At 44.8% G+C, this 15,090-nt stretch overlaps 1 protein-coding gene across 4 annotated transcripts in view; it reads left to right on the top strand.

The window, feature by feature from the left end:
- PRDM2 (PR/SET domain 2) overlaps positions 1-15,090 on the top strand; it is a 128,783-nt gene that overhangs the window by 29,608 nt on the left and 84,085 nt on the right. For 2 of the 4 annotated variants that reach the window (XM_077250238.1, XM_077250239.1), the window contains exon 4: positions 9,927-10,030. In XM_077250238.1, coding sequence (XP_077106353.1) covers positions 9,927-10,030 — 104 coding nt within the window. Of the gene's footprint in view, positions 1-9,926; positions 10,031-15,090 lie in introns of those variants that run through there. The other 2 variants (XM_077250242.1, XM_077250243.1) reach the window with 2 other exon arrangements.

Below are 15,090 nucleotides of genomic sequence, written 5' to 3'. Positions count from 1 at the left end.
GTTCGGCCGAACTCTGCTGCCAACAACGCGACAGAGTCATAGACGTTTTGAAAAAATTGGGGTGGCTAGTGAACCTCCAGAAGTCGAAGCTGGAACCAGCCAGGGTTCAAGAATTTTTGGGTCTCATCTTAGACTCAAATTCTCAGATGTGTCTCCTTCCACACGAGAAAAAACAAAAAATAATTCACTTAGTGTCAGAAGCACGTGCGAACCCTACCATGACCCTAAGGAAGGCGATGTCACTACTGGGGTCCCTCTCTGCTTGCCTTCCAGCAGTTCAGTGGGCGCAGCTCCACACAAGACCCCTCCAGTGGGATGTCTTAAAAAACCAAAGACTGCTGGGAGGGCGGTTAGAAGGTCGCATGACTCTAGGTTTGCCTGCTATTCGTTCCCTAGCCTGGTGGTTAAATCTCAACAACTTGTCAAAGGGAGTTCCCTGGGTGATAGAGACATCTCAGATACTCACTACAGACGCGAGTCCCGCAGGGTGGGGGGCTCACCTGGGCAACAGAATCGCTCAGGGGCTATGGACAAATCAGGAGCTCGTGTCTTCCTCAAATCAAAAAGAACGGAGAGCGGTAAACCATGCCTTACTGTATTTTCTAAATGAGCTACAAGGTCACCATGTCCGAGTATTCTCGGACAACAGAGTAGTGGTAGCTTACCTAAACCACCAGGGGGGAACCAGATCCCAAACATTAATGAGGACCACCTCCGAAATTTTCAGCCTGGTTCAAAACAATTTTCTTTCCCTATTGGCCCTACACATAAAGGGGGTAGAAAACCAGAAAGCGGCCTTCTTAAGTCGTACCCAATTAAGGCAGGGAGAGTGGTCTCTAAATCAGGGGATTTTCAACAAAATCACAGATCTATGGGGAGTCCCCGTGATAGACCTCTTTGCCAACTCTCACAACAGGAAGGTGGAAGCCTTCTGCTCCCTGGACTCCAGGGGGAACCCCCAGGCTGTGGATGCGTTCACAATTCCCTGGACACAAACACTGGCATATGCGTTTCCCCCCACCATTCTCATTCCAGCAGTCCTGCGGAAGGTCAGGCAGGACAGATCCAGACTCATCCTAATAGCCCCCTTCTGGCCCAGGAGAGCCTGGTTCTCATGGCTGAGGATGCTATCAATCACCGATCCCTGGGTCCTTCCGGATCTTCCGGACCTCCTGTCTCAGGGACCGGTGTTCCACCCCCAGTCAGAGAATTTACATCTGACAGCATGGTATTTGAGAGGTCACTATTGAGGGAAAGAGGGTTTTCTGACAAACTAGTGTCCACTCTAATGAAAAGTAGAAAACCTGTAACTACAAAAATTTACGGTAAAACCTGGAAAAAATTCCTATCATCCTCGGGGGTAAGATTGCAGGACGGGGTCCCAATCACTGAAATACTAGAGTTTTTACAAAAAGGGTTAGACCTAGGCCTTTCAGTAAGTACATTAAAGGTACAAATAGCAGCTCTGGGAGCCCTATACTGTGAAAACATAGCCGCCAACCCTTGGGTAGTACGGTTCGTCAGAGCAGCTGCAAGGTCTAAACCCGTAACTACACGGAGGTTACCATCTTGGGATTTGAATTTAGTATTGTCAGCCCTAACAGAATCCCCGTTCGAGCCCTTAGAATCACTTCCTCTTAAGATTCTTTCACTTAAAACGGCCCTCCTAATAGCCCTGACTTCGGCCCGTAGAATAAGTGACCTCCAAGCCCTATCTGCAAACCCTCCATTTACACAAATCCTGGATGATAGTTATACTAAAAACAGACCCTGCCTATTTGCCAAAAGTTGCATCCTCATTCCATAGATCCCAGGAAATAATACTTCCTTCTTTTTGTCCAGACCCTAGGAATAAGAAGGAAGAAAAATTCCACACACTAGATGTGAAAAGATGTCTAGCCCAATACCTTAGGATCACCCAGCAGCATAGGAAGGAAGGGTCTCTTTTTATCTGCTTCCAGGGGCCCAGAAAAGGACTCAAAGCTTCTAAAGGCACTATTGCTCGATGGGTGACAGACGCAATAGCCTTGGCGTACTCATCCACCGGAAACGCTGTTCCAGAGGGACTAAAGGCCCTCTCTACGAGGGCTATGGCGACCTCCTGGGCCGAAAGGTCGGAGGTACCATTAGATCAATTCTGTAAAGCGGCCACCTGGTCATCACCTTCAACCTTTTTCAGACACTACCGCTTAGACCTAGCCTCTTCATCTGACCTGACCTTCGGAAGAAGGGTTCTACAGGCTGTGGTCCCTCCCTAAGCAAGATCTCTGAAATTCTCTCTGGTAGTGCTGTCATGGGCGACTGAGAAAGTCAGTTACTCACCGATAACGGTGTTTCTCAGAGCCCATGACAGCACCTGCTTATTCCCCCCCTCATCACGTGTGCGGTGAGCACATTATTTTGTGTGAAGTGGTTTTCCATATAGACACGGTGTTTACTTGCTAAGAGATACGTTAAATTGTATATTTTTTTGTTGTGACTAACCTGGAGGACCTCCGATGCTCTGTAAACAAAACTGATGCAGGGGAGAGGTACCGCCCTTTTATCCTGTAGGTTTCCTGTCCCTGAAGGGCAGATCCCCTCTCTCTGGTAGTGCTGTCATGGTCTCTGAGAAACACCGTTATCGGTGAGTAACTACGACTTTTTGTTTTGTTTTTTTCCCCCGCAGAAAAAATCTTTTTGTTTTCTCATTATTGTTTATTTTCAATGTGCCGGATTCATTTTTGATCCGTTTGTTGGTTTTTACAATCCTTGTTGCATTTTTTTTAACAGTCCAAACAATAGCCGACACTCACCTCTTTTTAAAAAAATTGCTTTTATTAATCCAGTAGTTTAAAAGGCACAAAAATGGTTGAACACAACAGTATAAAAATTTAAAAAAGCAGAAAAGAAATATCCGATGCTCTCCCAAGGCAACATGTGTCAGACCTGCATGGTCTTTTGTCAAGAAACATGTTGCCTGGGAGCGCAGTGTATATTTCATTTATACCTTTTTATAGTACTGGGTTATTAAAGCGACGTTGATTCATAACACGGATCAAAGTAGGACGTGACTCAGGTTTTTTTTCTTTTGCTGAAAATCAGTCTGCAAAAAAACAAAAAGGAGAGGGACAAGAGTAAAGACACATTAATTGTAATGGTTAAAATTAATTAACCATTACAATTGTAATTATTCCTGTACCAAAAACTAGAACGTTGCTTAAAATGTTTTTTTTTTTTTTTTTTTACCATTATCTTGAATGGTTGAAAAACGCTGCAAAAAAATTGAAAGAATTGATATGCAGCAGATTGAGGGGAAAAAAATCACCGCTGCTCAAAATACTCAAGGAAACAAACGCACAGTGCTCCTGAGATTTTAGAAATATTACATATTTTTGATGTAAAACACAGCTTTTTTTTTTTTTCCCTTCCCCCATGACGGCACACCTGAGAGAGGGGATCAGCCCAGTCAGGACAGGAACCCCTACTGAAAATAAAAGGGCGGTACCTCTCCGTCGCTTCAGGTCAATCAATCAGTAGAGAACTACTCCTTCAAGATGGAGTCTATCAACACGACCACAAAACTTCTGTTCCCTCACTGCTTCATGGCAGTAATAGACTTAAAAGATGCATATTATCATATCCCAATACATCAGGATTATTGTAAATACTTGAGTAGCGCTCTACATACAAAACCAAGTGAAGCATTACCAATATACAGCCCTACCATTCGGCCTGTCTACAGCTCCCAGGGTCTTCACCAAGGTGATGGTAGAAGTAATGTCATACCTCCGATCCCGGGATGTGGTGATTGTCCCATACCTGGACTACTTCCTTGTGGTAGGGAGGACAGAGACCCATTGCTCCCATCAAGTAACAGTTGTAACATCAACTCTAATAGAGCTGGGATGGATAATAAATATCCCCAAATCAAAGTTAGTTCCAGTAAGGGCTTGTTTCCACATGCGAGAATCACGTCCGTGTCTCGCATGTAGAAACCAAGCTCTGGCGCCGGCACTCAGGAGCGGAGCTGTGCGGCTCCATGTGTTCCTATGCGGCCGCACGCTCTGCTCCGGAGTGCAGACACCAGAGCTTGGTTTCTACATGCGAGACACGGACGTGATTCTCGCATGTGGAAACAAGCCCTAAAAGTGCAGTCCTTCCTAGGATTAATACTGGACACCGAGCGTCAACTCTGCCTCCTTCCAGAGAACAAAGTAGCCAAAATAATCAACTTGACCAGTACAGCAATACATCAGCCAGCGATGACTCTAAGAAAAGCAATGTTCCTACTAGGCTCATTAACGTCTTGCATTCTGGCTGTAGGATGGGCACAATTTCACCTGAGACAATTGCAGTGGCAAGTTCTGTCAGCTCAGAAACTGTTAAGAGGGCATTTGGAAGGAAATCTATGTCTTTCTCAGGGCGTAAGAGATTCCCTAAGTTGGTGGACTGTGAGGGAACATCTCACATTGGGGGTCCAGTGGCAGAAACCGGTCGAAGACATCATCACGACCGACGCAAGCGGTATAGGTTGGGGGGCTCATCTGAGGTCTCATTCAGTACAAGGAACCTGGTCCTTCCAAGAAAGGAATCATGGCTCAAATGAAAAAGAACTATGGGCAGTGGAAAAGGCCTTGAAACATTTTCTCCCCTTGCTCCACGGCTGCCATACTCGAATCATGACGGACAATCAAGCAGTGGTGGCTTATATCAATCACCAAGGGGGGTGCCAGGTCCCGGGGCCTCATGGAGGTGTCAAATCTACTTTTCCAGTTGGCAGAACAACACCTGTCATCCCTTACAGCACTACACATAAGGGGTGTAGAAAACACACAGGCAGATTTCCTGAGTCGCAGAGGTCTGAGACAGGGGGAATGGTCCTTGAACCCCGAGGTGTTCCAACAAATAATACAAGCCTGGGGTACACCAGAAATAGACTTATTTGCCACCTCACACAACAAAAAAGTCAAAAAATTTTGCTCCCTAAACCTAAGAGAACATCCTTTTGCAGTAGATGCCCTGCTAATACTATGGAGGTTCTCTCTGGCCTACGCATTCCCCCTGATAGTGATGATTCCAACAGTAGTCCAGAAGATCAGAGAAGACCGAGCAAAAATAATACTTATAGCTCCATTCTGGCCAAGAAGGCCATGGTTCTCCCTTCTAAGGCAGATGTCATTAACAGACCCATGGATTCTACCAGAAGTTCCGGACCTGTTAACCCAGGAACCAGTGACCCACTCTCAGGTGAAGGGCTTCCATCTGGCAGCCTGGAATTTGAGAGGGCGTTAGTGAGTCGCCAAGGATTCTCACCAGGGTTAGTCTCCACCCTTTTGAAAAGCAGAAAGCCTAGAACATCTAGAATCTACGGTAGGACGTGGAAAACGTTTCTTGACTTCCTGGGTGAACCGTTGGGGGATGTAGCTCCAGTGGGACCCATCCTAGAGTTCCTGCAGGCAGGGTTGCAACTCAGGTTAGCAACTAGCACCCTTGAGGTTCAAGTTTCAGCCTTGGGGGCCCTATACAACTGCAACCTAGCATCAGATAGGTGGGTTTCACGATTCATAAAATCCTGTGGCAGGTCTAGGCCGGTTATTATCCCAAAAATCCCACCTTGGGATCTAAATTTAGTCTTAGAAGCCTTAACAAAAGACCCTTTTGAGCCTTTGCAGGAGTTGTCACCTAAATTACTCACCCTGAAAACAGTCCTACTGGTAGCCCTAACATCGGCCCGTAGGGTAGGTGATTTACAAGCTCTGTCGATATGCCCTCCTTATACTCAGGTTTTTGACGTCAGGATAATTCTAAGACCTGACCCGGCGTTTCTCCCCAAGGTGGTCCTAAACTTCCATAGGAGTCAGGAGATTACTTTACCATCATTTTGTAATAATCCTAAAAATCCTGGGGAACAAAAGTTCCATATGTTAGATGTAAGGAGATCTATGTTACAATACATGACCATGACTAGTCAGTGGAGGAAAAACCAAACCATATTTGTAGCCTTTCAGGGTAGTAAAAAAAGGTGTGGGGTAGCTAAAATTACCATTGCTAGATGGATCAGGGAGGCCATTAGTCTATCCTATTCTGCGAGTGGCACTCCGGTTCCTGATGGCATCAAGGCTCACTCCACCAGAGCCGTGGCTACCTCCTGGGCAGAGAAAGCTGAGGTATCGATTGACCAAATTTGCAAGGCCGCTACCTGGTCCTCACCCTCAACTTTTTTCAAACACTTCCGGCTAGACCTTTCCTCCTCTGCTGACCTAACCTTTGGTAGAAGGGTACTTCAAGCGGTGGTCCCTCCCTAAGGTTTCATTCTACAAAAGTCTCTCAGGTGTGCCATCATGGGGAAAGGGAAAACACCAAGGTTACTTACCGGTAGTCGGTTTTTCCGGAACCCATGACGGCACCTGTATATTCCCCCCCTTTATCACCTTTTCGGTGTGCACTATAGTTTTGGGTGTTTATAGTTCATATGATGTGGTGATGGATTTGCCATGTGTACTAACCAGTGGGGCCTCTTATGCTCTGAAAACCAACTGAAGCGACAGAGAGGTACCGCCCTTTTATTTTCAGTAGGGTTTCCTGTCCTGACTGGGCGGATCCCCTCTCTCAGGTGTGCCGTCATGGGTTCCGGAAAAAACGGTTACCGGTAAGTAACCTTGGTGTTTTCTCCTCTGTAAGAAAAGCGCAGCAGAAACTCAGAATGTGAACAAGGCTGTGTTCGCATTTATAGTTAAGCCTGTGTTGCAAAGTCCATCAGATGTGATGGTAGGAACAACACTGCATGTAGCATTATTTGTCATCTGAGTATGATTGATGGCCCCCAAAATGGTAGACCCCCATTATAGATTGGGAATTGTTGGGCACTGTGACACCGGAACATGGTCGTATTTATAATGAAGGTCTGTTGAGTCTAGTAAATTTTTTTTTTTTTTTTTTTTTAAAGATGAAAATATTTATTATGCTTGCCTGTATAGGGCCAACATAAAATTTATAACGGTCACCATAAACATTTACAGGTGGTGGTCTTGTGGTGACTGTGTCATGGCTTCCACTCGTAAAGGATCCGACCAGTGACTGACTGCTATAGGGTCGGTCATGGCTTCCACTCGTCATGGATCCCACCAGTGACTGACTGCTATAGGGCCAGTCATGGCTTCCACTCGAGATGGTGTAATAATTATAGGGGATAACTCAGGAGACTCTTTGCGTGGAACAAGACAACTACAGGACACAGTTTTATAAGTGGTAAAGTCTATATTATAACACGGTGATTCAAGCAGGTGCAGAGAGAAACTCAAGTCCACAACACTTGGTGTAAATATTAAACGCAGCTTAGCAGTCTATAGGAAACTTCAGAGGAAAATGCAATCACGCAGAAAGTCTATGAAGCACAATTATTCTTGAGGATACTTGACACGAATAAGTCCTTGTTTTACTCCAAACACAGATAGATATGCTTATAAGGCAGTTCAAATAATATCTTAGCTCAACCAGGGAGGCCTGGGAAAAAGTCTCAGGTTTTTGCAGGGCAGCAACAGCTTACATGTCCAGCAAATGCAGATGGAAGTAAACACGAGCAGCAGATTACTGGAAACTGGTGTATGCAGCAGGAACTCAGAGCTGAGTAGCAGGATCACCACACAGGTTCACAGGAGCATGTATATAGCCAGGGAGTCACCAGAGTCAGGAGATGGATGCAAGGCAGAATACTCTAGCACAGACTGAAGGCTGGGGTGGAGTTTTATAGCAGGAAGACACAGTGCACATGAGACCAAAGACGCCATCTTGGAAAAGGGCAGTAATGCACAAAAGGTAATAAAAAATGTTCCTACCAGTGACTGACTGCTATAGGGTCGGTCATGGCTTCCACTCGTGATGGATCCTACCAGTGACTGAATGATATAGGGTCCGTCATGGCTTCCACTCGTGATGGATCCTACCAGTGACTGACTGCTATAGGGTCGGTCATGGCTTCTACTCGTGATGGATCCTACCAGTGACTGACCGCTATAGGGTCCGTCGTGGCTTCCACTCGTGATCGATCTTACCAGTGACTGACTGCTATAGGGCCAGTCATGGCTTCCACTCGTGATGGATCCCACCAGTGACTGACTGCATTGACTGCTATAGGGTTTGTCATGGCTTCTGTTTGTTTGAACTGCACTTATAGCACTTGTATACTGCACTAATCATGGAGAAGATGCTGAAAGTGTTGGCAAAACTTTAATCGGAGGGTTGATATGGAATCACAATTACCAGGTTGTTACTGGCAGGTGCCACATAGAATCCTGCCTGATTTCACCTCTGGGGCATTGTGTAGCCATCCTGGCGCCTTGTCTCTAGACTTGCGGAACTCCCCCCGAGTCAACGACACCAGAGTCTAATATTGAAAAAGACCCTAGAGAGCAGGAACACCAGGAGCCGTGCCATGTGTAGAGGCTGATGGCCCTAGTACGATGAAAGAAGAAGGAAGATTCACCTCCATTATCGCTCATGGTAATCCTCATCACTGGTGGGATTTGCTCTTCTGCTACGCCGATACCACCCATGTTATGCAGGATGGAGAATGTACCACGTGATCTGACCGCACTCATTATCCGATCTGGACATTTCAGCTGTATGTTAGATGTCGGAGGAGTCTCCATATGCCTAACGTGACTGATCCGAAATATTCCCAACTGCTGATTTCCCTGTGAGTCCTCTTTCGCTTGGATGATCCTTAATATGCTCTGATAAGAGATGTCAAATGCATCTGTGCACACTAGTGATGAGCGAACGTGCTGGGATAAGGTGTTATCTGAGCATGCTTGGGGCTAACAAGAGTGACTTCAGCGTGCTCGAAAAATATGTTAGAGTCCCTGCTGCTGTGTATATATATGCATATGTTTGTGTGTGTACATATGTATATATATGCATATGTTTGTATGTGTGTGTGTGTATATATATATATATATATATATATATATATATATATATATATATATATATATATATATATATATATATATATATATATATATATATCATTAGTTTTGTCAATAATTAATGAGGCTTATGTGGCAGTCTTGTGTATATTTTGGCTGCTGGGGTAGGAGTCTCGTGTACCGCAGGGGACCGGCAGTTCCTTTGGTACTTTCATATTCTCTACTTTTGGCCCCTATTGTGTGAACTTATACTAAAGTACGGTGCTTGCTGCAATCACTGGCGACCTCTAGTGGTCAGAGTTTGAAACTGGTTTTTTTGTCAAGCATTGGAGGGATGTTGAGCTTTGTGGCCTTTTGATCATGTATTCTCACTAATATAAAAGTTAGAAAAGCAGAATACAAATTGTCCATATGACTCCAGTTGTAAAAAAAAAAAAAAAAGCAGCGTATTTAGAATATCTTCTGGAAGCTCTGGGATGATATCTAGTGGTACATAATTGTAGCAAGCGCTCGGCTGTGATAAAAATTATATGGTTTTTAATGTTCCCATTGGCTGACAGTAAACAGAGATCTAAAAAAAGAAAAAAGAGGGGATTCTGATAAAAATGAATGCAACTATAAGTATAATATATAATCACATATGAAGCACGTTGGACAATAAACAACATATAATTGAACCCAATAAACAACAAACAAAGGATGTGTGCAATGATAAGTAATAGACACTATGGTCATAGATTTCCACCCCCCTTCCCCCCTCCAACATATCCCTAATTATTTATCAGAGGACAAAAAAGCGCTCTTACTCAGTGGAATGTGCCGAGCCAGGTCACCAGGTATACACAAAAGCACCAACGCGCGTTTCGCATGCAATATTCTTGCTTCCTCAGGAGGTTTATATCAATTTTCTTATATTCTAATGAAAAGTAATATTAGAAAGCTGGGGATATATAGGGATGGAGATAAGATCAGGAGACAGATATCAAGTTGTAAATGTGACACCCATTATTATTCTAGGTATTTGGGCCAGAAAGTTACTTCCAAGAGGCAAGAAATTTGGACCTTTTGCTGGAGAGAAGAAGAAGCGTTCTCAAGTGAAGAACAATGTCTACATGTGGGAGGTAGGGATGACTTGCTACACGGGGAGTGTTATTTTTTTCCTTTGAGTTCGTCCAGCATATAAAGTGACAGGAGCTGAAATTCGGATTTATATTTTAGGCCCTGCAATAGGAAATTTTGTCTGAAGGTAAAAAAAAAGAAAAAGTCATCTATTTGAAATAAATCATGAAATCTAATTTCAGAAGATGTTCTAGCCGCCTATCATGTAATAATATCCTATATTGTCTCCAAAGATTTCTGCCAAAATGACTTGTATACAGTACAGACCAAATGTTTGGACACACCTTCTCATTTAAAGATTTTTCTGTATTTTCATGACTATGAAAATTGTACATTCACACTGAAGGCATCAAAACTATGAATTAACACATGTGGAATTATATACTTAACAAAAAAGTGTGAAACAACTGAAAATATGTCTTAAATTCTAGGTTCTTCAAAGTAGCCACCTTTTGCTTTGATGACTGCTTTACACACTCTTGGCATTCTCTTGATGAGCTTAAAGAGGTAGTCACCGGGAATGGTCTTCCAACAATCTTGAAGGAGTTCCCAGAGATGCTTAGCACGTGTTGGCCCTTTTGCCTTCACTCTGCAGTCCAGCTCACCCCAAACCATCTCGATTGGGTTCAGGTCTGGTGACTGTGGGGGCCAGGTCATCTGGCGTAGCACCCCATCACTCTCCTTCTTGGTCAAATAACCCTTACACAGCCTGGAGGTCAATCTGGGCGGTGGCCCAGAGGTGTGGGGCCCTGGGCAACCGCTCAGATTGACCGCCACCATCAGGGCATTACTGCCCTGACTGGCGTATGGGCCTGGTGGGCAGAGGGGGCCCACATTGTGCCCCGTCTCATCTGCTCACCGGTCCTCTTCCGGCGCTGCGGCAGTTTAACGCTATTAAATAGTTAACAGCCGCCAGCCAATTGGAGGCTGGCAGCTGACGTCAGCCGCAGCGCACACGTCGCCGGCGTCTGATGTCATTGTCAGTCGCCTGTGAGTGAGCTTCGCCGAAGGAGCGCGGACAGGTGAGGCGAACTCGTGTTTTGTTTTTTTTTTTGTTTGTTTTTTTTTTCTTCCTAACTGAAGGGTAAATTGACTAGATCAATGGATGTTTGACAGGTTATAGTTTCACAAAGCAACTATTTTTATGAAATAATCTGGTTCAGGTATATGATGACCCCGTCGCATGACCCCATCACATGACCCCGTCACATGACCGGGGGGCCCACAGTATCTGAACAGCCCGGGGCCCTGGCTACCCTTAATCCACCCCTGCCTGGAGGTGTGTTTGAGGTCATTGTCCTGGTGAAGAATAAATGATGGTCCAACTAAACGCAAACCAGATGGAATAGCATGCCGCTGCAAGATGCTGTGGTAGCCATGCTGGTTCAGTATGCCTTCAATTTTGAATAAATCCCCAACAGTGTCACCAGCATAGCACCCCCACACCATCACACCTCCTCCTCCATGCTTCATGGTGGGAACCAGGCATGTAGAGTCCATGCGTCCACCTTTTCTGCGTCGCACAAAGACACGGTGGTTGGAACCAAAGATCTCAAATTATGGACTCATCAGACCAAAGCACAGATTTCCACTGGTCTAATGTCCATTCCTTGTGTTCTTTAGCCCAAACAAGTCTCTTCTGCTTGTTGCCTGTCCTTAGCAGTGGTTTCCTAGCAGCTATTTTACCATGAACGCCTGCTGCACAAAGTCTCCTCTTAACAGTTGTTGTAGAGCAGCTAGAACTCTGTGTGGCATTGACCTGGTCTCTAATCTGAGCTGCTGTTAACCTGCGATTTCTGAGGCTGGTGACTCGGATAAACCTATCCTCAGAAGCAGAGGTGACTCTTGGTCTTCCTTTCCTGGGGCGGTCCTCATGTGAGCCAGTTTCTTTGTAGCGCTTGATGGTTTTTGCCACTGCACTTGGGGACACTTTCAAAGTTTTCTCAATTTTTCGGACTGACTGACCTTCATTTCTTAAAGTAATGATGGCCACTCGTTTTTCTTTACTTAGCTGCTTTTTTCTTGCCATAATACAAATTCTAACAGTCTATTCAGTAGGACTATCAGCTGTGTATCCACCAGACTTCTGCACAACACAACTGATGGTCCCAACCCCATTTATAAGGCAAGAAATCCCACTTATTAAACCTGACAGGGCACACCTGTGAAGTGAAAACCATTCCCAGTGACTACCTCTTGAAGCTCATCAAGAGAATGCCAAGAGTGTGCAAAGCAGTCATCAAAGCAAAAGATGGCTACTTTGAAGAACCTAGAATATAAGACATAATTTCAGTTGTTTCACAACTTTTTGTTAAGTATATAATTCCACATGTGTTAATTCATAGTTTTGATGTCTTCAGTGTGAATGTACAATTTTCATAGTCATGAAAATACAGAAAAATCTTTAAATGAGAAGGTGTATCCAAACTTTTGGTGTGTACTGTATAATCTTACAATTACCGAATATTTGCTTTAATCTGCTGTGTTCCACCAATGTCAGATTTAAAGGGATTGTGTGACCAAAAATTAAGTTCGGAGCAGTGGAGGTGGCTGTCTGCCTATTTCAGTAGCTAAACCAGCCCCCTCCATTTTCACAGCTGATGTGGGAACTGAGAAGATTTGTGTCTTCGCCAATTCTATTTTTTTTAATGGTTTTATATATTTTTGGGTGATTGGTTGTGGTACGTTATTGAATGGGTAAAGGTAAGTAAACCACAAGTTTTCTTGAATTTTTTTCTTCTAGTTATAATGTTCATAAGAACAGGAGAGGGGTGTACTTATTTTTTGGGAAGCGGTGAACTGTCCACAAGCATGATTATGTACTCACTCATTAGACATTTATGGCTTATCCAGTGAATAAACCATGTTCGATGGGTAAGACTCCAATTGGGAGAGTTTCAGCCCACCTTATATGTCCGGGTCTTTATTTGTTGCAGTAATATCAATCTGGTCTACAAATCATTGCCCCAGCCAGTGTCGGACTGGAATGCCATGGGCCTACCAGTAAGATTGACTCTGAGGGCCCACTGTTCAGCAAAATGCAGATATTAGTGAAGTGCACTGTGCCGGCTACTTCTCATGTACTAGGACAACCCATTCTTGATCAAAATATTTGGCCCCCATAAAATAATAAGGCCTATACTCTCCTCCCGTGCCGGCGCTGTTCCAGCAGTGTCAGCAGTTGCTCTCTCCCGGGCGATTGTGCGGTGTTGTGACACATTACACATGCGTCACTGTCTCCGCCTTCGGACAAATCGATCATGAAGAGGAAGTCCGGGCTGCAGCTGATCTCTCACTTCCTCTTCATGTTCCATTTGTCCAAATTGAGATACCGCACGAGAGCCCCAGGAAGAGCCACTGCTGACACCGCTGAAACGGCAGCGGAGGTGAGTATAGGCTTTGATATTTTATGGGCGCCAAGCGAGTGGTATGAGATGAAGTTTTTCCAAGTAGTGGACAACTTCTTTAAAGGGGTTGTCCGGGACTTTTTTTTTTACTGTGGGCCTAAGAACTAACAGGCAGGTAGTTACCAGCAACCTGCCTGTTCTGCTCAGTGCTGATCCCTGCTTTCACAATGCAGTCACAGGCTGCTCCCGGGGCGATTGTGTGGCTTCCGCTGACGTCCCATCGACAGACCAGCTACTCTTCCGCTCTGCTCTGTTTGATAGGGCGTGACTGTCGGTCATGCTGATTGATAGGTGGCTCCCTACTGCCTAACTGCGGGGAGCCGGCTGTCAAACGGTATGATGTCCATAGATAGAGCAGCCCGGAAGAAGTGCTGCTCTGTTGACATAAAGCTGTAGAATTGCTGGGAGGAGCGGTCAGTGACCTCTCTGAGCCTTGCACCGAGTAGAACAGGCAGTTGGCAGGTAAGTTAGTTAGCCGATGGTTAAAAAATAAAATAGTCCTGGGAAAACCCCTTTTTAAAGGGTTTGTTTGGTGAAAATAAGTTATTGCATTACCCGCAGGATGGGTGGTAACTTGCTGATCGGTGGGGATCCAGCCTCTAGGGCCTGCAATGATATGCAGAACAGGGAACTTTTATGCCTATTCGAATAGAACAGTGTAGATGCTCAACCCCCATCTCCATTTACTCCCTGTGCTTGGCTTTTTCCAGCAGACCTATAGAGAATGAATAGAGAGGCACCAGGCCTGCTACTTCATTTAGCAATGGAGTTCGTGATCTGGGATAAATATTCTCCAATCTACCTAGCTATTTGGACCCTCACCGATCAGTAACTTATCAGTTTGTTTTTACTGGAACTAAAATTTTGACCGAAAGTAGTCACCACTAGGGGGAGCTCACTGCAGCTGAAATTCTACAGGCCTTATTGAAACAGGAGCCGTAAATATCAGGATGCAGTAATCTCCCTGTAGATGGGGTAGTGATAAAAAGGGGGTATCATCCAAGAACCTTTCCTGTGTCGTAGAGCAGTCCCGAGGCTCTAGTCCGTATAGGCAGCAATTGTTCTGACCTTACCGGTTGTTCCGATCGCTCTGATTGACCCTTCCATTAGTTCTCATGTGATGATGTGAGATGTTTGCTCGTGTTGGGAGCTGCGGGAGGGTTCAGCACTCTCTTGCTACTTATATGGGGCGCACGGTATGTAGAGGACAGAAAAGTCATTTATATTGCATTTCATTTCCCAAATCAAATCCCAAGAGCTCACGGCATTTGATGTTTGCTCCACACCAGAATTTCACAGCGTGAATACTTATTCACGAGACAAGGTCATTCTAATGTCTCGGAGACGACTCCTTCTTTTCAGATCCCAAACGGAGCTGCGTGCGGAGGAACGTTTGATATAAATGAAGCGTATGAAACCCAGAAAGCTTTGGAACAGTGTCCTGCAAAGACAAAGTGCTCACAAAGCCGACTCCGTAATTGGAAAATGTCCTTGTGCTGCAGTTACCTTCAACATCAAACAGGATAAAAGTGCACCCATTACATTCTGTATACCCATACTATACATCTTTAAAGCGACTGTGTCATCAGAAAGTGACCTGTTTAAATCAGGCTTTATGCTAAATGTATTTTTAATACAAATTGTGATATGGAATG

This window comes from Ranitomeya variabilis, chromosome 4 (genome assembly GCF_051348905.1).
Source record: "Ranitomeya variabilis isolate aRanVar5 chromosome 4, aRanVar5.hap1, whole genome shotgun sequence".
Classification (NCBI taxonomy): domain Eukaryota; kingdom Metazoa; phylum Chordata; class Amphibia; order Anura; family Dendrobatidae; genus Ranitomeya; species Ranitomeya variabilis.
This window is presented reverse-complemented; position numbering and strand designations above follow the sequence as displayed.